General features: G+C 39.7%; 1 protein-coding gene across 4 annotated transcripts; it reads right to left on the minus strand.

Annotated features, from left to right (window-relative positions):
- Positions 1 to 2,413: 2,413 nt before the first annotated feature.
- CBR4 (carbonyl reductase 4) lies at positions 2,414 to 9,069 on the minus strand. 4 transcript variants are annotated; one of them, XM_085058647.1, is made up of 6 exons: positions 8,964 to 9,069; positions 6,975 to 7,116; positions 6,310 to 6,430; positions 5,691 to 5,827; positions 4,905 to 5,039; positions 2,414 to 3,532 (listed from the first exon to the last, which is right to left on the minus strand). In XM_085058647.1, exons 2-6 carry the CDS (start codon positions 7,114 to 7,116, stop codon positions 3,354 to 3,356), a joined length of 714 nt encoding a protein of 237 aa, XP_084914773.1. In that variant the 5' UTR covers positions 8,964 to 9,069; the 3' UTR covers positions 2,414 to 3,353. The 4 variants fall into 4 exon arrangements, with proteins under 4 accessions (XP_084914773.1, XP_084914775.1, XP_084914776.1 ...); XM_085058649.1 differs by having other exon boundaries at positions 6,975 to 7,214; positions 8,964 to 9,048; XM_085058650.1 differs by lacking the exon at positions 8,964 to 9,069 and adding an exon at positions 8,428 to 8,699.
- Between the last annotated feature and the right edge of the window lie 14,744 nt (positions 9,070 to 23,813).

Below are 23,813 nucleotides of genomic sequence, written 5' to 3' on the forward strand. Positions count from 1 at the left end.
TCTAAAAGAAATTAAGTAACTGCAGTGGAACTTCTGGGTTAAACCTGCCTCGTTATCAAGTGACTGGAAGCTGGCAGAAGTGACAGCAAGTTTTTGTGATTTTAGTGGATGGAAGGACTTCTTTTTACTAAGAGATTCCAGAGGGATCCATGGAACTACAGACTAATTATATTTTTCTGTATATAGCAAAGTGCCAGAAATTGTTCTAAAGCTAAGGAAACAATAGGATGAACATACAGAGTTGCTTTTGCAAAGGAAAGTCATGTTTGATAAACATTTTAGAGTTCTTCTAAAGAAGAACTTAAATGAGAGTACAGAGATCTAATAAGGGCGCATGCTTGAAATTCTAAAAGGCATCTGACACATTCCCTTGCCAAAAACTATTAAAGATGCTGTGCTGCCAAAAGAAGTTGTCATATCAGTACATTGTTTAAAGATAGAAGACAAAGGGTATGAATCAGCAGTTGTTCTCTCCTAAGCACGTGGAGTGCCAACAGAACACCACAGGCACCTCTCCTGGGGCAGGCAAAGTAAAACCTGCTTCTAAAGGCTCTGAGGCAGCAATTTCTGAATGCCACTGTGTATTCCAGTAATACTATGTTACTCGAAGTAACACAGGGATTAAGGAGTTAAAAAATTGCAGAACCTTTCACTGCACAATCAGGTGTCAAAACCAGCAGACTAAACTCATTGTAGATATTTGAGAACAATTTACGCTGGGAAAAATACAAAAATTAAGACCTTTATATATATATGGAAATGGACTCCAAGTTAGACCATTAATTATTCGGGACTGAGTTATTGTTCTAAAAACGTAAGTGCAAAGTTTAGGAAAAAGCCAAACACTTAGGCATCATTTTTGGAAACAATATAAAACAAAACAATTAAATTTTTTTAAAATAAATCCACTGTGAATTCTGCGAACAGTTCTACTTGTTGCTCCCTTCTTGAGAAACTGGAGAAGTAAAGCAAAGTCCAACAAAGACAATGGAAGATACAAAAGAGCTTTCCAGCAACAAGCAATTAAAAGAAATATGACTCTTCAGTATGAAAGAGAAACAACTAAGGCAGGCAGGATAAGATAGAGGTCTACAAATTCAAAAGCAGAACAGGGAGAGCACCACAGGGCTGTTTTTAATGCCTGGAGGCCTCAACCAGAGCTACCCATTGGTGGGCTCAAACACACCAGTCACAAACTGCTGGAGGCACAAGAGTCCCCTAAGGAGAGACACAGCTGATCTGTTACCTATCCTGCACATTCCCTCCTTCCCCTGAGACATCAGCCAGGCCAGACAGAACCAGCATTACATTAACCAGTTTTCAGTTCTAATTTACCAGTTTGAAGAAAAGGGGAAAAAATGGGTTTTTAAAAGTATGATTTAAAGCTACCAACACCTCAGTCTGGTCCTATGGCAACACCAATAATAAAAACATAGTATGTACTTTTAAAAGAAGTAACTTTTAAAAGAAAACTTTTAAAAGAAATTATTCTATGGCATGCTGAGATTCTTCTGACAGCATTATTTCAGGTTTTAATTGCAAATGTGAAGGAAAAATTCCATTGTTAGTAACTTATTGAACAGGCCTCTTACAAAAAAAAAAGGGATAATAATAATAATTAGGGTCAGAACTCACTAAAAAGGAATTATTTCTAGTTTCTTAGGTTTGGCTTTTGGTCAAGATATGTCACACATGCTTGGTCTGTAAACACCAAGGACAGGTATGGGCAGCAGCCAAGTCACTGACATATTCCTACTTGACTAGTAAAACTGTACCAGCTGTCCTTCCTCACCTTCAGTGCCCTTGGCAAAAATTAATCTAATCCCTGGCCAATTCCTTCTATCAAGGAAAAACATAATTAGCAATTATATTTTTGGTGCAAAGACACACGACACATAACAGCGATAACAGGAAGATAAGGAATCCTGGAAGGATTACTTTTAGTGGTATTTTATATTCCAAGGTCAGTAGCACAACCAGCTGTAAAATTTCCAGATCATACAAGTACTCCTTGTATTATTTCTCAATACATACCTGCAAGAAGCTTGAATATGCACTGTCTTCTGGCACAAAGACAAAATTTCTCAGCTGCATAAATGAAGAAAATCTCCGACTTTAAAGACTCAGTTATCATCAGTGAGATCTCTTCTTTCTGTGCTGTGGTGTGTGCCAAGATGGGAAGTAATTTCAAAAGCTGAATCAACATCTGGATCATGATGCAATGAACACCAGAGCTAAGAAGCAAAGGTCCTGAACCACATTCATAGTTTTCTTCAGAGATAATAAAAACATCAATTATCAACAATTACTTGAGCTCAATATAAAAGCCTGAGGTCAAACATTTGGTAAGTTTTCAGCAAGGCAGGAACACTCAGAATCATTTACAGCAGAATAATTACTCTGCTTCTAAAGCTGCTTTGAATAATATAAATGGCTGTTTTATTGACTATACATACATATGAGGGAGCACCAACTTCACCGTTTAACTGAGTGTTCATGAAGATACAGAGCAAAACACCTTGACTTCATGCTCTGGAAGGATACATGCTCTAAACATCTCCTGAGTCCTTGAAATGTCTCTTATGCAGCCAGGTCTGCAGCTGTAGTGTTTACCAGTGCATGTGCAGCTCAAACTGAGAGTATCACAGGATTAGCAGCTCCAGTGCTGTAACAGTCCTACGATGTGCACACACAAGTGCCACTGGATCAAGTGCTGTACGTACATTCAGGAATGGAACTTAGCAGGCTTTGTCTTTATAAAAACACATTGCATATAATTAAATCTCCTAAAGGCAATTCAGGTATGCTGAAGATCTAGAAGTTCTTAGTTTTGTAGTGTTAGGTACAAACAAACAAAGCTCAAAGGAAACTCCTTGCTACTTTGTAGGGACTGATAAGAATGCAAAACTATGCAGTTCACAATCTTTACCCTACTTGAAAAACTTGATGCAATCATACCTGCCACCCAATAAACATGTCTCTGCACTTTATTAACCTTTGTGTAACATGATAATTCAAATAAAATCTCCACTCTATCCCAAATTAGAAAACAGGACTTTATAAAAATTCAGTGCTTTAAAAACATATCAGCATGTTATTAAAGCAATTACCATATCAAAACCAGATCTTTTTCAAATTGTTTCATACACAGACTTTGTGACACCAAACAGACTTGCAGGCAGCTAAACATACATGTTGCACTTCACTGCTGCTGAATTTCTCCTCTGACTAAAAAAGACCAAGTCAATTACATACATCAATCTTCAAACAATTTCCAACCCTCTCCCTTTATTTAGTATATATTTATATATTACCATCATGACATTAAAGCAGTCATTTGTTCAAGGTAGTACTTAGGTCATAAGCTGCAAGCCTCCATCTACAACCAGAACACTCCCTGTAACATATGGGGATTCTAGAAGAAAGACAACAGCTTGTGCAACTTCATGAGGCTCTCCAAATCTCCCAAGGAGAATTGCTTTCTTCAACTGATCTTCTTCCAAATGACTGGTCATCTCTGTGTGAATAAAGCCTAAGAGGGGAGAGAGACATGAAGAGTTACCTAACCTTCAACTGAATTTATCTAATGGATTTTCCACTGAATCCTACAAAGTGAAATCTATTACCAGGACTCAGCACCAGCTACCATTGTTCAAAATCTCCAAAAGCAGCCCACATCATTTTATGGCCAAGACCACTTTTTTATCTAACCAATAAAATACCTTTCAGTTTTGGAAGCAGTAATGCAACAATCAAAATGCAGAGTTCTACAGAACTCCATCAGCCAAAAAAAACCCCAACCAACCAAACAAAAAAGGGTAACTAAAATTCAGCTCCGAAACCATATTTAGTATCACTTTTCTGAAAGAAAAAATATACTCATTTCACCAAAATATTCTCAATTAAAATACAAGCACAAAATGTCTGGTAAGAAACCCTCTCAGCCTTGAAAGTGTTTGCATTGTATTTTAGAACTTATGACAGTGCTTGCATAACTTCGATTAGAGCACTCACTTGAAGAATATTTATTGACATTTTTGAAGGTTATTTTCTACAATTTTCCATTATCTGAGATTTAGGCACTGCTGCACAACTCTACACACAAGCTGCAGCTTCATAAAGAGCTGATCTTACCTCCTTTCTAGCTGCCATCAAGAAGGGAAAGTCTCCCTTTTGCTTTCTACCATAAAACTCTGCCCCTTTATGATGGCTGTGGATGAGCTGCTCAACTCACTAAAGAATAAAAGTATTTTTCCTGCCTAGTTCACAAGCTGAACAGGTTCATGTAGAATTCTGAAAGGCATCAGAGGTAGCAGAAGGTAAGTAGCACTGTAAACAGTTATGAGTGGAAAAACTCAGAAAATACAGAAAGGATTTTCCCTTAAGGGTAGTGATTTGCTTGAACTAGATCATCTTATGAAATCACAGCCTTTACTCACAGAAATACCTTTCAGGACTCCCTCCTTTTACTACAGGGAGACAGGGGTGCTTTTATGACAGCTTCTCACTGTCTGTCACGTTTCTCTAATAACAAATAAGCATTCTCTAGCTGGAGACAAGGGTAGGTCTCTGTCTATAATTAGTTCTAATCCTTCCATCTGCAAGGACAGCCAGTTTTGAAGGAGAAACAAAGAAAAAAAATTACATGTATTACGTAGTAACTGACAGAGGAACAGGTAGACTCACTCTTCCAAATTTCTCAGTGTTCCCCTAAAAAGACTGAAGGTTTTCTAAAAGAATGTATTATACTTTAAACAAACTAACTAAAGATATCAAAAACATTTATTTACAAAGCTGAAGAAAATAACAGCCATTTGTCTTAAGTTACTTTCAGAGTACAAGAAATATCCACAGTCTTAATGAATTGCAACAGTCAAGGATGCAGGAATTCCTCAAAAACTAACCTGGAGCAACAACATTGACTCGAATTTGCTTTCTTCCTACTTCTTTAGCAAGAGAGCGTGAAAATCCAACTAATCCTGCTTTGGTAGCACTATACACACTTTGACCAGAGTTGCCTTTAAGTCCTACAATACTCCCTAAAATAAGAAACATCAAAGAGAAGATTAAATGGGTAACTTGAAACCTTGTACTAGCTTTATCATGTTAGTTTTAAACTTGGAATGAAAAATGAGATCACAAGAAAAGGAATCAATATGTATTACTTTATGCACTTTACAGCCCCCTGCTGGGATAAGCAAATCCCCCAATTATCTGTGATTTTTGTGCAATTCATATATCTATGTTGACCAAACAGGCACCAGGAGAGTAAAATGAAGACTTTTCTTAAAAAAACCTATCCTTCCACGCATTAAATAAAAAAAGAAAGAAACTGACTGCACATATCAATTCTTAGTTGATAGCCAGCAGCTGGTAGATCCAGATTCTGAAAGAACTAGTTAAGAATAGCAAAATTCTTTTTTCAATAAAATATAAACTCTGAGGTATTGACAACTGAAACAAGCTGGTTTTCTGGTTAAAAGTTGCTGAAATTACACAAAAGAATAAGCATTCATAAAGAAATGCTAAATATAGAATATATTTATATATAATATATTCATTTTCCTTTTTCTTGTCTAAATACAAGGAATAGGAAAATAAGTCAGTTGCAACAAGTAATGTGTTACACATAATAAACATTTCTAGAAGACTAGTACATCAAATTCCACTGGCCTACAGAAGCAACTTACCTATATTAACAATAGCACCTCCCTGTTGTTGAATCATGACTTTTACAGCAGCTTTGCATGTCAACATTGTTCCCAAAAGGTTAGTGTGAATCTGGGCTATCATATCTTCAGTCTTGGTTCTCAGTAACAAACCATCCCTGACAAACAAACAAAAAAACCCAAAAGAACTCACTGAAAAACCCCAGTGACCATGTTTACTCATTAAAAAAAAGACTGTTGGATAGAATATTATTGGGGGTGTATGTGGGTCTATACATTCGAGCATTCAAAATGACAACGTTGCAAGAACTACACATAGCAACAAACAAGTAACCCATGCTTCTGGCCACAAAGCCTCTTCTGCAGAGAGGTGTCAAGCATTGCTTTGGACCATTTTAGGGGAAAAAGTGGAAGAAAGAGTAAAGGCAGAACTAAAAACTCAGAATGTAGAAACTGCAGTGAAAGCTGTATCATCTGTTAGCACTTTACTGCCCTCAGGAACAAAATATTGGCAAGCACTTCAATATTGTTTTCAGCTGTGCTCATTAAGAGCACTTAGTAAATGCAAAGGCCCAGAGCACCTTAGAGTGAGCTGCCTTCATCTAGAATCACCTACAGTCTTGTGTAAGGAGTAACCAACCTGTTGATCCCAGCTGCATTGACCAAGTAGTTAATTGGACCTAAATTCCTCTGCATCTCCTCAAAAGTCTTTTGGACTTCTTGTTCACTGGATACATCACAGCTAAGTGCCAGATGTCCTGCTGTATTGAAATATAAATAATGTCAAAATAAACACTAAAAGTTGTGTATCATTCATAAACCTTCTTCAAAATTTATCGACTCAGTTGCAGAACAGATGTTGAACTAGTTCTAATTTAAGGAACCCTTTTAATCTCCAGAGAATTAAATAAAGTTAATTTTCAAGCATTGTATTCATTAGTTATGTGACAATTCCTTGCTTTCTATTTTTTGCCTTTTGAAATCAGAAGTTCAGTGTGAGCAGAGTGGCCTCAATCCTGGCTTCTTCAAGAGCTGAGGATGATTCAATTCACACTACCTCCCTGTTGTGACCTGAAACAATTCCATTCATCCTAAAATTCCTATCTTGCAGATAAAATAGGTAACCTACTTTCTCAACGACTACCGTGAAAACAAAATGGTACCAATATAACTTTTCTTCTACATTTCTCAGCCTTTATTTTCACTTCCATCTAATTAAACAATGTCTTCTTTAATGACTTGCTATTTTTGCAAGTCACCTAAGCACAGGACAGCGAGGAGATAAGTGCACAGCAGCATACCTACCACCAAGATTACGTGCAGTGGTCTGGGCCACGTCCAGATTCCTAGCAATGATGGCCAGGCGGCAGCCCTTCTGTGCCAGGAGTTCTGCCACAGCTTTGCCTATTCCACGGGATCCTCCAAAAACGGCACAGACCTTGCCCATCTTCAATAGAATTCACAAAGCGCAAGTAAAGCATGAACTTCATGTCCAGTATGGCAAGACAATAACTGCTGTTCTTGTCAATGTCACAGCCTTTACCCCTTTGTAGCAGTTTGTAATAGTGGGTTATAGAATTAGTGATCTGTTATTCTTGTTCATTTGTCAAAAAAATAAAAACAGTTGAACTAAATTAGACACCAATTATACAAATGAAAGTTAATTCCTAAATATTTCTGAACTAATTAAAAAATCATGCATGTAATCTAGCATTCCACTACTAGAGTTATGGTAACTTCTATTCAATTGATGAATTATGTGATTTATGTACCTAAAGGCCATAATGTATCCTTCAGCTGCATATTCAAAGCGATGTACTGGTTCTAATTACATTGTTCTTGCAATCACTATTCTTGTGCTGAAGTCATCTAGCCTCAAGGTCTGACTTCATCCAAAGTATGTGTGTTGGACATCACCAGGGCAAATGTTACCAAGCACAATTTGAAACCATTGTATTTACACTGGTTTAATACTGTCAGACCATGTTTTACCACTAGCCTCGGGTTTTTTGTTTCTGCTTTTGAAGGAAGAAAAAAGGCTTTTTAAAAAAATGATTCTGAAGTATCTAGCTTTGATGTTTAGAATGGAGTACACAGAGAAAGTACTTCTGTAGAATGAGCTTCTATTCTTTAGGCTCTAGAAACCAGTCAGCTGTTTTGGGATTTCCTGAGGAGACAGAGGCAGAATCAAAGCAATAGTAATGAATCATTTTTCCATACATTTGAATAAATCCTTTTTGAACCCAATTATACTTTGTCTTCACAACATCCTGAGGCAACGAATTTCATTATTTGTAGGAAAGTACTTCCTTTTCTTCTTAATTTGCTTTCTGATTAGATACTTCTATGCATGTGTCATACCTTCCCCATACTGTTTCACCCTCCACCTGTATCATCTTTCAGGTCTATTTAGTTATTCTTACACAGATGGAAGCTATTCAGTACCTCACTAAAGAGTGTCTGAGTCCTTAGACCTCACCCTTGGCCCCACTGAGGTCTATTAAACCCTTCTGGATGTGTGGTAACCAGAACAGCATATGGCACCAAGTGCAGCAGGCCACCATCAACTCATACAATGGCACGATAATTCTGGTCTTCTGTGACAGGGTCTGAAAAAGCAGAGTCTGTCCTTTTCCCTAACGAATTATTCACAAGTGCCTGAAAGCAACCCACGCGCCTGCTTTTCCTGGCAAGCTCTTGGCACAGGGCAAGCCCCTTGTGCATAACCCAGGCATTCGCAGGTGGGGCACAGGCCTACCTGCACCGGAGCAATGCACAGCTTGTGCCTCAACACAGAAAGGCCACGCAAGCTCTTGGAGCCGTGACCTGCAGCAGGAGTAATGACCCGCTGCTCCCTGGGCAGAAAACGGGAGGGAAAACCAGGTATCTTGGGAGCAACAGGCACACGCGGGCGCCTGAGGCACCTTCGCCCTTGTTTCAGAATCAGCTACTAAACGCGTCACCCCGAGGCCCCAGCGGCACCACCCCACGGCGGGCACCTTCAAGCCAGGGCGAGCGGCGTTCCCGCGGCCATGCCCAGCCCGGCCCGGTGCCTCCCTCCCTCCCTGCTCCGTGCTCTGCCGACAGCGGGCTGAGCTGGGCTCCCCGGCTGCAGGTGGAGCCCTCGGCACGGCAGCGGGAAGCGGCGCCGGCCGGGCCCGCGGGGGACGCCGGGACGAGCCGCCGGTGCCACGGTGGCAGCGCTGCCCTCCTCCTCCCTCCGTGTCCACCCCCCGCCCCGAGCCAGAGCGCAGGAGAAGGCCGGGAGAACGCGTTCCGCGGGCACTGCGGTACCTCCCGGCCGCGGGCTCGCTTCCCTCACGGAGCGCCCTTCCCTCCGCGGCCGGGCCGGCTCCGCTCCCGCTCGGCGCACGCGTCCCGGCGCGCGGCCTGACGTCAGCGCAGGGCCATGGGCCGCGGGCCGGCGGGACAAGGGAACGGGGCCGGGGAGCCCGGCGGGAGCGGGGCCGGGGAGCCCGGCGGGAGCGGGGCTGAGGGGGCCCCGGCAGGAGCGGGAACGGGGCCGGGGATCCCGGCGGGAGGGGGAACGGGGCCGGGGAGCCCGGCGGGAGCGGGGCTGAGGGGGCCCCGGCGGGAGAAGGGACTGGGCCGGGGGAGCCCGGCGGGAGAAGGGACAGGGCCGGGGGAGCCCGGCGGGAGAAGGGACAGGGGCGGGGATCCCGGCGGGAGCAGGGCTGAGGGGGTGCCGGGGCTCTTGCCGAGCCAGCGCCGCCGCTGGCCTGGCTGTGCGGCCGGAGGGGACTCGCCCCGGCTGCAGAGGCCCTGCACTCACCTCCCTTCTCTGCGCTCGCACACGGGGATTCCCTCTGCTTTCACCTTAGGCTGGCCAGTTTAAACTGCACTTTACAGCATCCGGCTTAGCCACTGGCACGCTCTGCGCCTGGCCGGTGCTCACAGCGGGAATTGATGTGGGGCACGAATAGCTTCCCCACTGAGATGGAGCTCCGAGGCCTGCCTGTGTTTCCCCCTTCATGAGCAGAAAGGTGGTTCATATATAGATACAAACAAGCAGATGAATCAGGTTTTGTTTCTCTCATTTTTATGTATCCTTGCCCCCAAATCCCAAGTTTCTTGTATGAGGCATCACTGTACCAGAAGAGTTAAAAGTTCAGACACATAAAGGCAGATAAGCCCGAAACACAGAAGCACCTGTGAGAGTTCCTGTTCAGTAACCAAAACAAACTTCATGATCTGCAATTAAGCGAATATAAAAAACTACAATGTTATAACAGTAATGCTGTTTACAGTTATGGTTTATGTCTGATGATATGCTGGAGAGCTTTCTGTGGACTCTTAATTAAGGTACACACACCAGGTAATTTTTTTCCCTTGAAGAATACTAATAAAAGCTATCACAATTGTGTACAAGAGTACACTTCTGATTTTTTTGAGAAAAATTACTATTGTTGGTTTTGTTACTATTATTACTACTACTACTACTAAAAAGTTCCACAGAGTAGTATATTGAAATTACACAGGAGTTGCTATGAGCAAAGTGGGATTGTAACTTCCTACAGTTCTTGTTGTTGACTCGAAATATGCTTTTCAGGATCTCAGATTATAAGTGTTTCCAGGAGAGCTGTAGAGCATTTAATAACAGTAGTTCTATCCATGTAGGACTCTTTGTCCACAGAGCATTCTTTACATATAGAAGGAGAAGCAGATTTAGACATTGGCAAACAGGTGAACATCTGTAAGAAAAATAACATTTTTAAGGAAAGCGGTTATGCAGAATTAGTTTCTTTTAGAAAGTATATTTAGATTGCAAACAGCTCTTTTCAAAAGACTAAATGAGATTTTGTGATACGATGACATTTCAGAACATGTCATGTCCAGAAAACCTGGAGGTCCCGGTGATAAAGAAGAAAAGACACTGACAGCTGAGACTGTGACTCAGAATAGTCTCTGACCAAGACTTCTGGTACCTAGCATAATTAAAGACCAGGATTCACAGAGGAAAACTACAGTTTTTTCTTCAAGTGAAACTTCTAAGCAAAGTAACACAGAGGGGGGAAAAAATTGTCCTTAGTGATGTTTTCTGAAGATGTGTATAGTACAGAGAAAATAACTATGAGCATCATATTGTACGAGAACAGCTGCAGGCAGATTTTTAAGTGAAAAGTTTTGTAAGTAATTATGACTTTACCTTATTTCTGACCTGTGTCTTTATCCATACAGCTGACCTACCCTTGTAAGAAATTTAAAGACAAATCTGTCCTGTCCTGTTAAGATTTTGCTGACACAGAGTAAGCATGCATTCAGTGTGGGGGTTTTTAAAGTCTGTTACATTGGACAAAGTAAAATATCCTTTTCGAAAGTTCAGACAAGATTCTGTTTATTTCTTTTTCATTAACTTAGTGTTTCAAACAAGATCATTCATTGGCCAAAGTAACATTTAGCCTCTTTTCTCCAGATCATGAGATCAGATTAGGCAGAGTTCATCTGAGCCAGTTTATTCACACTGATTTCCCATTAAAGCTAGTGGAGCTAGTGGAGTCCAAGAGATGAACCAATGTCATAATGATTACCACCTGTTTTGGGGGGACAATAGCTGATACATGAACTTGATCTGATAGACCTGTTCCATCTATCATGACCAGATCTGTAACATCTGAACCAGTAGTTCAATACTGGTGATTATTATGCCTGGCTTACTATTCATGTGGAAATATAAGCTAATAATTCTTGTGTGTCTGTCTGTGTGACCATGTATACACACACTTGGAACCTGTCCACAATGTACAAAATGATGCAGCTGATTTCCTAAAGCCTAAAGCACTCAGGCATTAAAAATATTCTTCCTAAGAGAATTTTTCATTTCTGTCTTAAAATGCTTTAATCATTCTTCCACACAACCAAGATATTGCTTTCAAGTAAGAATTTCTCTATTAACACTGGAAAAAAACAGAATATTCTCAGACAGGAAAGGATATTTGGTGTATCTAAAAGCACAGCATGCAAATCAGAGCATAATGTCACAAAACAAAGGCCACTGTAACTGAGGTCCCCTCTACCAGCTATTTCAAATTCCTCCTGGGTTTTGATTTAAGGCAAGATTTACAGAGGAACTTGAGTGCTAATCATTAACCACAGTGGTGCCTGAATCTGTGACCTCTTAAATTTCTGCCAAGAGTCACACATGAAAGAGCAACACTGCTCAAATGTCCAGCAGTATTTTCATACTGTTCCCTATACTGCTTGTGAAAGCATACCTCCCACATTACATGGGTTTTGTGTAAGGCCTGGGACAAAGCAACTGGAGAACTGGCTGCACATATGCTTGAAACAAAAGCCTGCAGGTTGGAGCACTTGGAAAAAAGAAAACCTGCTGTCAAGTCTCCTCTCTTACTGTACTGACTCATATGGTCACTAACTTCGGTTTTTCACCACCAAACAAGCTTGTCATAAGTGGTTTCAGTTTATAGGAACAAGAACAAAAAATTAAAGTGGGCCAAGGAGATTTGACACTCGAGCCAGATGATTACTGTCCGGAAATGTAAGACCTTGGGGATTAAGCATCAGTTGAAATCAACATTCAAGAAATTATTTTGCTTTTCAACTGGCATATTAAAGATTACCTCCCTAGCTTAAGCAAATCTGATGGTGGGGGCATGTATCTGGGATACGGGAGTCATGGGCTTAGAACAGAATTAAGCCAGGGAAGAGCTTAAGAGGTTTCTTTCTTTCCAGGTCAAATGATAACTGGGTGGCAGGTCATACAGTCAACACAGTGCCACACCTTTTTTCCTGTGAAAAAAGGGGGTATAACAGGATTAGGTGCCCTGTTCTAGGTGAGCTCTCCTTTAGACCATAGAGGAACAATATCATCAGGGCTGCCTATCCTTTTCCACTTTGCCTGGACAGCTCAGCACTGAAGCTGCTGTCTCTTTTTGTTCCCCATTTTTCAGAAGTGCACTTATGGTTTACCCTGGGAAAAATCAGGTCTAGTTACTAATTTTATACATACATATATATATATACACTCATATGTACAATATATAAATTAATAACAAGATTATGTTATTAAATGTCTGTGATACAGTCTCAGCCTTCTAGACAAGTGATACAAAGCTGGGATAAACTGCCAAGGGAAAATCCAACTGCCTAATTGTATGACAGAAAAAACACACCCCTCTCCTCCCAGTATTTTGCAACTCGGCAAACTTTTCCAAACCACACCAGTTCAGATACTCAAGTGGCCAAATTGCCACATTTTTGCTCTTAAGTGATCTTTATTAATGACACTGCAATCTGTTTTGTTTGTTTAGAAGATGCAAAAATCTCTGCAGTATTTGTTCTTGTGTGATAGCAGTGAATTTTTGTCATGCCAACATGAAGAGATTTTGTACAATTCAGGTACCTTTTCAAAAAATTGAAAACCTCTTCCTCTTAAGAAACTTATTCCTGGTACCTCTGTGAAAAGTGTAAAAACTCTGTGAAAACGCTAAAGACAAAACAAAACACCAAAAACCAGAACAAAACAAAGCTACCAGAACCTTGGCAAATTACCTGATGTTTTTATATCCTCCTGGCTAAACAGGTTCCCCCACTATGACCAGGATTATTGCACACGTCAGCGTGAGGCCCATGTTTGAGTTAGTACGGTCACCGAACTGCTGCTGCTCCCTGTGAGAAGTCAGGCACACCATGAAGGAGAGAGGAGCCTGGATTATTGCTGCTTCATCTGTTGCTAAAATGGAACACTTGTCTTCCAGTGCTGCCCTGAGGCACCTGACACACTGAAATAAAACAAACCCAATATTGTCCACCTCTGCAAAACTATCTTCAAGAAACATTTGTCATACATTCAGCCTCTGCCCACAACTTCTGTCTGATCACAGACACCGGACACTCCTACTGTGTATCAGTGGATTTAGGACTAAAGAGATGAAATCTAGGATCTCAGCATGTCTTGAAATCTCTTACTTCCCTCCATGCTTCCAATTCCTTATGTGTGCCACAGAATGTATCAGTGTTTAAGACCTTAGACCCCAGGCAGTGAGGACTAGGAACAAGGAGGAAATAACCAGCTCAGCCATCAGGGAGTAAACTCACCACTTTCTGTACAACACCTCTTAGACACACAGCTTTTCAAAATTGCCAAGTGCATCACACACAGCAGTCAGCATCTCCCAGCAAGGCAATCTGGAAAACAGTCAAAACTCACGCCACCACAGAAGGACATGTAACCCGCAGCAATCTCCACTGACCATTTTGTATAGCAAGGATATCTTTTTTTGAGTATTGCATATTTCATAAGCCTTAAGAATATCCACTGGCGGTCTGGTACAAAAACATCCAAGAGTTTTGCAGAAGTGTTTGAATACTTCTGAGTAAATAACTCTCCCCCTGTTCTCTTAGAGGCAAATTATTTTTAATTATATCTAATATACTCAGTTGAAAGAAGTAGTCTCAGGATCAGCACTTAAAAATAGCTAAAAACCATTTATAAATGTCTACTCAAGGTCTTGCATAATTTGCTTTTATTTTACATATAAACAATGTCTTAACTTCCCCATTTTGCCTTTCATAGTCGCATCCATATTTCCATTCACTACACATTTATATAAGCTGCAAAGTAAGTTTCCTGGCCAATCATTTCAAGAATTAATTTATCTTGTAAAAATCTGTTTGACTAATACTGGTGAACTGCTGGTGAAAAAAAAAGGAGTATTTTTGAGAAGTATTCATCAGCAAAGGTTTTAGCTCCAAAACATAAAAGAACTGCTCTCAACATTAGGACTAACAGAAAAAAGTTTTGTCTAACCAGACAAAATTTTCTTCCTGGTATAATGGAGCAATTTTCAAGGTTTTCCTGCCCCAATACATCACTTATCATACTCTCAGGTTTTTAATCTCCACAAATGGTATGCGAAAATCCAAATTGTATCCCACTTCGGTCCTGTGATGCAGTCTCCTGAAAATTTACTGCATCTATTCATATTTGCAGCCAGTATGCTATTTGCTTTGTTGAGGAAAAGGAAGGAGGCAGGATGTTGGGAGAAGATGAGAAGGAGAAGGGGCAAAGTCAAAAGGAAGTCAGGGAATAAAGATTAAAAAGATTTGACTGAGTGGTTTGGACTGACCTCATTAGGGTAAGAAAATTCAGCTAAAGGCCAATACTGCAGGAATAGAAAAACACAGTGAATAAGTAACAAGGGTTGATCCTTCACCTCCCTTCTCATGAGAAATTCTAAGGACTTATACAAACAAAATCTTTGTTTCAAAAACACATTAATTATCCCCCAGGAAATAGCAGATCTGAGATACATGGAAGTGAAAGACTTCAGTGATTACCCCAAAAACCGACCTTGACTTTCATAACATTTATGAAGAATCTAAAAGCTGCTTAAAGCAGGAAACTGAAGGCACGTCCACAAGCACTAACTGTTTTTATAGCCTCACCTGTTTTAGCATACATTCATTCTGTGACCATGAATATGTTTTCAAGGGTAGCCCTAATGAGGCACAAATCTACTGAGTACAGGAATACCAAATTAATGTAGCACATCCACTTACTGACAGAAAGCAGCAAGTCAAGGACCGTGTAGTCATCCCTCCATAATTGCAAATAGCTGTGATCCTAAACATAAGGACTTACACTGGCAAAACTTCAGCTGATAATTTCCCAGCAGTGAGTGTTGGACACACTCCAGAAGAAATGGCAACTGTGATAGTGCTAGTGACAATCACTCACATCTCATGGACTGCTCACCTCCTTTATCTTCACCAGTATTATAGGAAATGTCAAAACCAATATTCTTTACAGCTGTTACCATTTTTCAGCCTGAATCACATAAAGTAATGCTTAGAGAGTTTTCAAGGAACTCCCAACATTCAATTTTCTCTATCAGATCATCCTAAATAAATCTAGTTTCATATCACATCTCCTCGCAGAAATACTTCGCTGTCATCTCATCTCACTCATGTACTTAACTGAGCAGCTGAAGATTTCATCTTCTTGTGACAGCCCTTACTGTTGTATGTCCTTCTAATAAAGTAGTCAATCATAATAATACCCAATCAGCTGGCTTAATGAGGTAAGAATTAGGTTATTAAAGATGAAAGGAGGTATTTTCAGATGATTGCTTACACCAGTTTTTCATTTATCTATCACAGTGAATAATTTCATTTACTAATTATTAGAAGAGATTAGCATCCTTTGAAAAAATTAACTATTGTTCATACCAGACTGTCATATAAGTAATGTTTGATTATATAAAATACATACCTACCTTATTTCAACATCTGGGATTTTTTAATCATCCCTCATATAGGTTTTGATTTGTAAGAGCACAGTTTATGATGAGATTCTACTAGAAATCAAACATTTTTTCAGCTGCCCATAAGAGGTCTGGTACCCACTCCTGCCCGATGACACACAGTTAATAGTGTGGCTTGCAGAAACCCAGGATTGTACAAGTTACCATCTTTAAATTCCAGAAGAGAATTTTGTTATTAATCCTATATATTAACTTTATAGGAAATGCAATTGAATATTTACTGCAAAGTGGGGGGGAAAGAGCAATTCAGATCAGCCTAGAAGGTGTGTATTTTACCATGCTATGACTATATTGTTATGAAAATTCAAAAGTGATGAACAACAATTCTGATTCAAAGCTACACAATACAGTCTCCTACAGCTGTAGGGGTGGTACAGCAGCCTGGTTTGATTTCTTTTTTCCAGAAGAGTAAAAATTCATATATATATATATACATTTATAATTCCTAGATATATATTTTAAATGTACTTCTATGGTTTTATCCTCATTTGCCTAAACCTTCTGTACCTTTTCTATCCTGAACATAGAGAATATACTGTCTTCTCCACATCATATGGGTGGATTATCCCCAGCCTGCTGCAGACAAGCTCTCCTTTCAGTCACAGTTCAACTTCTCTTTAGTCAGCTTCTACACATCATGTTATTTTTCCTTGACAAAAGAAACACCCCCCATACAATCTTTTTCAATGGATGTAAAATTCATATACCATTGCTTGATTGTTTGTTTTGTTGGTTTTGGGTTTTGTTTTGTTTTGTTTTGGGGTTTTTTTGCACTTGGTGTTTTTTGTTTGTTTTTTGTTCATTTGTTTCGTTAGGGAACTCTAAACTTGCTAGAAATGCCAGCTGTGAAGAGCACTTAAAAAAAAAAAGGAATAAAATTCAGGAATGAAGTACATTTGTCCATGTTTGACATTTTTTAAAAAGAAAAAACTAGAGCTTCAGAGAGTTATTTGACACTGAATATTCTGACAAGATTCAAGCTAGTATTCTCCTCCTAATTTTCACAATGTAGCTGCTAAACCAGAGAAGATGGATACACACAGACCATGCATTCATTGTCGATCCTGCTATTTTGCCAAAACCAGGTATCTGGCTTCTACTCCAGGCTGGCTTTCAGCAGCACAAGGATCATTAGCCATGAATTTTGAAGCTGAACCTACAACTTCAACCAGTCTTAACTAGAATAGAAGAATTACTTTTATATCTTTTCCTTCTACATGGAGAATGCTTTTACGGTTTTCTCTCTTCTTAGGAGACAAAAGAAGGAAGAATGCTTCTCTCTTTCCATCTAACATGAAAAAGAGTAATCTTTATTGTCTTCAGCCATAGCCTTTTCCACAATACTGCCCAGAGACTGGAGATTTTCATACCAAATTTCCTGAATTTGGACTCCAGTGACTATCATTGCGTAATACCTCACCGCATTACTCGGATGCTAATTATTTTATACAAGTGGGTAACATCACTGCAGAGTGCACAGTGTTTACATAGCACAATTTATTTCTGTTTACTTCATTGAATCACTGTTGAATTTAAGGATGCGTTTCATAAACAATTATTCTGCTCTAATAGTAACAAGTAACACATTTGCTTTGCAGACACCTCAGTGAAGCACTCCTGTCAACATGAATTGTCTGTCATGTGCTTTAAAATGTTTTGAAAAAATATGGCATGCCATCTGGCTCCCAAGCACTCATTAAATCCATTGGAATATGAGTGTTTAAGGAAGCTAACATCACATGATGCCCACCAGAAAGAAAGAAGGAAAGAAAGAAAGAGAATACGTAGAGATTATACAAACAAGAGAAAAAGGAAATGTTTATAACTTGATTTCCTACAACTAAGAGCATGCCAGCCATTTCAGTGAATAAAAAGAAATGGCAGCTTCTGTTCCCAGGGGTTTTTGGTCCAAGATTATTTTCCAAGTGAAATGAAGGAGAAAAAATCAAGCAGGGGAATGGAATGCTAAAGCCATAGAATATTTAGCTTCCTCAGGGGAAGGGTGCCCCCATGAACTGAGATTCAGAGGGCATGCTCCAAATTTCTTTTAAAACTTGCCAAATCACTTACTTTTTCCCCTCCAAATGTCAGGTCTCCCATCTTTAATTGAGGCTAATGACTGTCAGCTTCCCATATTTGCACAGCCCTAGGGAAACATTTCCTACTACATAGTTACTGTCATCCTCTGTGGAAGTAATTTTAGGCCCTAATGTAGAAAGAGGACTGCACCTGCAAAAATATTTATAATTGCTCGATAGATACAGGATTTTAATCCCATTTAGAAAGGCATTCTCTTTTATTAGGGGAGTTGCTGAATAATTTTGTTCATGAGAAACTTAAAAGGACATAGATTTAGGGAAGGTTGGGTGAAAGTCCAAAAAGATCCAAGTGTTTAATTTTTAAAAATCCCAAAACAATCCAGGTTTGACATTAACTCTGTATTTGGTGTAATTTTTCAAATAAATTAACTGAAATGTACTAAAAACAGCTAGGCTGTCATTTGCTGGAATGTGCAATTGCTTTGCAAAAACAGAGGGTTTTTTTGTGGCACTGTACATTTACGTTCAAAAGCTGTTAAATATATGTAAATAAACAATCTGATAAATACATGTTAAGCAATTCTACTTATGACACATTGGTCCATTGCCCGATGACAATGATGCAAGAGAAAAGAACAGGCTGCAATCCTGCAGAAAATAGCCCAGGGAGTAAAGGGAAGGAGCACAACAGATAAATAAATGGGATGAGAAGGAAAAAAACAAAGTAAGGCCTCATTCAGAAGATAGCAGGGCACCATCTACTGAATGACATGGACTAATGGTAGGTAAATTTCTTCCATTGTAAGAACTGGGCAATGTTGTGCTTACTGACCTTATCCAGCCTCTCTGCATTTTCTCAACTCAATGCATAGCTATTTTTAGCAGCAGTACTCTGCAAAATGTTTTATAACTCATTTTGGCTGTAAACCTGGATCCACTTCCACCATCCTTCATAGCTTTAACTATTTTCTTGAATTCACAGAACTAATCTCAGAGCTATAGGATTTTGTCAGCCATGGATTCCTGAATTAGGGGAATTAGCTAAGCCTCTGATGGAGGCAACCAAGAAGGAAGAGACAGAGCCCATTGAATGAGGCCCAGAGAGGGATCAAGTTTTTAAAAAAATAAAAGCAAATATTTTCAGGATATTTTTCATTTGCACCCTATGGGCACACATTCTGTGAAACTATGAGGAAATTAGAGTCTTGTTTTCTTTTTTGTACTGTTCTGAGATATAACCAAAGTAATTTTAGAGATTCAGGCCTGATTGGATGGAGCTTTGAGCAGCTTGGTCTAGTAGAAGGCATTCATGTCTGTGACAGGAGGTTGGAACTAGATCTTTAAGGTCCCTTCCAAACCAAACTATTCTGTGATTCTGTGACTCACAAACCTACCAAGCTGAAGATGTTCCTTCTCATTGTTCAAAAGAACAAGACCATTTGTCACACTAATTGATTAATTCACTCAGTTTGTGCTGCCAGGTAGATTACAAATGTCCACTCATATGTTCTCCTGTTATGCAAATAAAGTCCCCTGAAATCTGAGCAAGACATTCTACAGCTAATCTGCACATCAGCAGAGTGCCTGCATGATCAGCGCTGGTTGAGAAGGCTTCTAAACGAGGACAAAAGATACTCATTCATTAAGCTGAAAATCTTAATGTTTTTAGCTCAGTTTCCTTTAAAACCTCTGAGAATAACAGACTCCTTTACCATCAGCAGTTTTTACAGCTCCCATCATAACAGGTAGGAAAGCCAGCAAAAAAAAGCCAAACCATCCTATCCCAGCCTTGCCTCCAAAATGTTTGCAGAGTTTTTGCCAAACTAATGATGCTCTTTCCATATTCCGCATGAAACGACATGTTTTTATTCCAAATATAAAAGACAGCTCTCTTACGGAAGTTTCCAGATCCCTACTTTGTTCCAAAAAACAAATGAGCCCTTCCTATTACCCCCACCCATAGGTTTGTGAACATAGAATAATCCTGAATCTCATTCCAAGATTTTTTATGTCCCCACCTTTTACACTCACTGGATAGCAATCTGTCCTCCACCAAAGTACAGATAGCCCCCCTGGCCTGCCTCAAGAACCAGCCAGTTATTGACCTTTTCTGCCTGGCCATCTCAGTGACACTCTAACACTAGCTAAATACTATTCTTCACAAAGCCAGACAAGATTAAAAGGGTAAGTACTGCTATTCCCATTTAATTTGATCAGGTAAAAGTTGCTTCTGGTTGTTTTTTCTTTGGGTGGTTATTTTTTTTTTTATTATTTTTTTAATTGAAGAAACAGTACCTCAAATTAGAATATAGAAAACACCCCCAAGCTCTCCAAAGTGCTGTACTTTTCCCTCCTATGTGTTACCATAGCCAAGAAATCAATTTCAGACTTGAAATGTCTTTTTTTTTTTTGCAGAATTAGAAAAAGCATAAATAACTTCTCTTTGTAAGTAGCATTGCTTTTTCCTTTTCTTAGAACCATGCAATTTTATTTCCACGATGGTCCAGAGAGAACAAACTGCTAGGATTCAGCAAAATGCTTCATCATACATTTAAGATCATGTTTAAATCCACTCCTGTTATGCAAAGCTTTTGTTCTTTTTGTTTTGTTTGTTTTGGGGGTTTTTTGTTTAGTAACATTCCAATGCACTCAATCCTTTATGAAATGAAGGCCTAGGAGGTTAAGTGATGCATGTGGAAAAGACAGAAAAGGAGGTGGCTGGGCATAACATCAGGCTGCATTATAATTAGCCACTAGAAATGCTAGTTTCAGCTATAAAAAAGTAATTTAAACTTATAAGCAAGACATTACATTTGTGCCTTAGGGACCACGTTTATATTTGGAATCACTATTTCAGCATCTAATATCTCTTCCAAAAGCATTCTGTGTTACCAAATATAGCTGAAACACAACATAAGCCAGCTATATAAGCTTTTGTAAAGTTGTCCATAGTGCTTTTAGTTACAAAAACATGGGCTTTCTATTTGTGTCTTTTGTAATGCCAGACACAAATAAGCTTTTAATAACAAACGTTAACCAGATGTTGACCAAAATCTAATATGTGCCCTTGAGAAAAAAAACAAAACTATTTCCTTAAAAATGTTGCTTTTGACAGGATTGCAATAGAGAAAACATGCAGACAGATCCATGACAGATCTTCAGACACACACAAACAACCAGGAGTTCCAGCCTCAGAGGGCAGTATCTGATGATAAAGTCCAAGAAGCTCGGAAGTACAGGTTTGCTAATTTTTCTCCAAACTAGCTCCTGCACTTGACAGAAGATACTTCTTGTACTGGTGGATTTAGCCATTACTCCATAGAAACAGGGCTGTGGGCTAATTAAATCATAGTTGCACGAGTACACTCTATTACTGTCAGCTCTGAGAGTGTGATACTTCATAGTCAAAACCAAACCTGTTACACTGATTGGCAAAAGTACGAAAAGAGCAGATGGAACAATTCCCACATCATCTCGTTCATCAGTAACACACTTAACACAACAAAGGTTTGCCAACATAAACACAGCACAGCACAGAGACTCATCCTCCTGACTGACCACTTCCCATCAGCATGACCTCTGAAGAGACGTGACAGCTCTCACAGCCTGGCTTTGCTGTCTGAGCTGTCATGCAGCTCTGACAGCAGTTCGTGCCATCAGCCCTGACTGCGCCTGCACTTGGGGGCTCTGGCAACACAGCTGTCACCAGAGCCCCCCCAGACATGTAAGCAGCTAAGTTCTGTTGTGGTCCTCATCTCCCAACATCCAAACACTTGGTCAAACCTCCCTGACCTTCCGTGGGAGAGGAGCGTTAGCATCATTTACTGCGGGATGGCATATTGTAAAATAAAAACCCCGAAATAGCTGTGGTTAGACCAGACAATGTTTCACTGATCTCTGTAATTACAGGGCTGTTTCTCCTCCCACCCCTTCCCCACTGGCACATTCACTGCTGACATGTCAGTCTTTACAAAGAGAACTGTGTAACTTTCCCAGACTCAGAAACTGATGCTCAAGCCTGCTGATCCTGTGCTGTAGAGAACAGCACATGGTGTTGAGAAATATCACCTAAAAATTTTATATTTTAGTAGTTAATTTTTCTTGGATCATCTAAGTGTTCACTAACACTGTTGAATCAGAGAAACCAGATTACAAGAGCACTATTGTGTTTTGCCATTATGGCCAAATTTTATCTGCATAAGACACCAGCTTAATGTGGATTTCCTTAACAAGAAGTATTCTAGGTAAGATAAAGCACAAATGAGGAATACTGTCTGCCATTTTCTTCAGAGTAGCTATGGCAGACCTCCAAACAGCAGTGGTTTGTACAACTGGACCACTTAAAATTTGGTCTTGAACCAGTCTCTGGTTCTTCAGACAGAATTCAAAGGCCATCTCATTCTTGCTTGTCTTTTTCCTATTTACTGGAGATATTCTCAACAGCAACTCTCCAGCTTTCTGAGAATTATAACAGTCTGAGGCAGAAATAACCCATTCAGTATTAAGAAACACACATTTGGTGCAAGTAATCAAGAATACTGAATGCCTACACAGGATGAGTACCCCTTTTTTAAACTGTTACAATGTTTATCTCCTTGTGTGTGTTCTTATCTTTCATAAAAATGTTGATCTTTACGAAGCCTGGTATTACTTTATTAAAAAAAAAAAATTATTCAACCTTATCCTTGTAAAAAAGCTATATTGTGTATCAGAGATCTAAAATTATTGAATGCAAAGAATTTCAGTGACTGCAGGGGCAAATAGTTACTTGTATACTATAAACTTAGAAGTTGGATGGTGGCATACAGTAAAGCTTTGATAAGGAGCAAGAATATAAAAGATTTCCCTCATCTGTGTGTATTCAAAAGACACACTAAGACTGCCTACCAGAGGAGCAGAGAAAAATTCTTTGAACTGCAAACTTTTTAGAGCTAGCATTCTTCAGCTTATTCAGAAGTTCAACCAGCTGAAATAAGAAATTTGACCTAGGGCACATCCCTTGTGGAGAACAAAGTCGATGACCACTTTAAAGTTATTCTGCTGCTGACTCATCTCTCTCCCAAGCTTTTGCAGATACACCATGAGAAAATACAGCAGCAACTAACCACAAAAGATTTTGGGACTAGCAGCTGTTAGCAGACCAAAGCCTACTATGCAATTGTGGATGTGGAAATTTATAGGTTTGCTTGAAAAGTGAGCAAGTCTTCTATGCTTTACAGTGCTGCTAAACAGCATCATCTTTGATGTGATGCCTCAGCTGTACCAGTGGGGCAAACATTTTTTGAGAGAAGCATAACACAGCCCAAATTTTCCTGTATTTGCCAAATATGAAAATCATCCAGCTCAGTTTCTTTCAAACACATTCATTCCTTTAGGGCAGATATTTTCCTTCACTGTTTAACAGTAGGGGGCATATTCAGTGTATGCCAGCAAAGTTTAATGAAATCAATGAAGTAGCACTGATTTGGAGTAATTGAGAATCCAACCATGTGTTCTAATGCCAAAGAATCTGGATATTTCTAAGGGCTTATATTGCTTTCCTTTCTGGGAAGGGGGGGGATGGGGAAGGGGGGATGGGGGAGATGGGGATTAAAGCCCATTTGCTTTGTGAAATGGGGTTCTATCTAAGGTAGCAGAGACAAGAAAACACCTGCACAGATATTTTAAAATCCTAACATTTTTCTTTCTGCCTATGTAATTGAAGTGTATTTTGTCTTGATGAGCCAGCCAAATTTCCACTCTCTACACTCCTGTACAGGCTGTTCTCACCACTCTGAAATGTGAATGTAGCTAGTATTGGG

Source organism: Lichenostomus cassidix, chromosome 4 (assembly GCF_008360975.1).
Source record: "Lichenostomus cassidix isolate B80296 chromosome 4, HeHo_3.0, whole genome shotgun sequence".
NCBI classification, from domain to species: Eukaryota; Metazoa; Chordata; class Aves; order Passeriformes; family Meliphagidae; genus Lichenostomus; species Lichenostomus cassidix.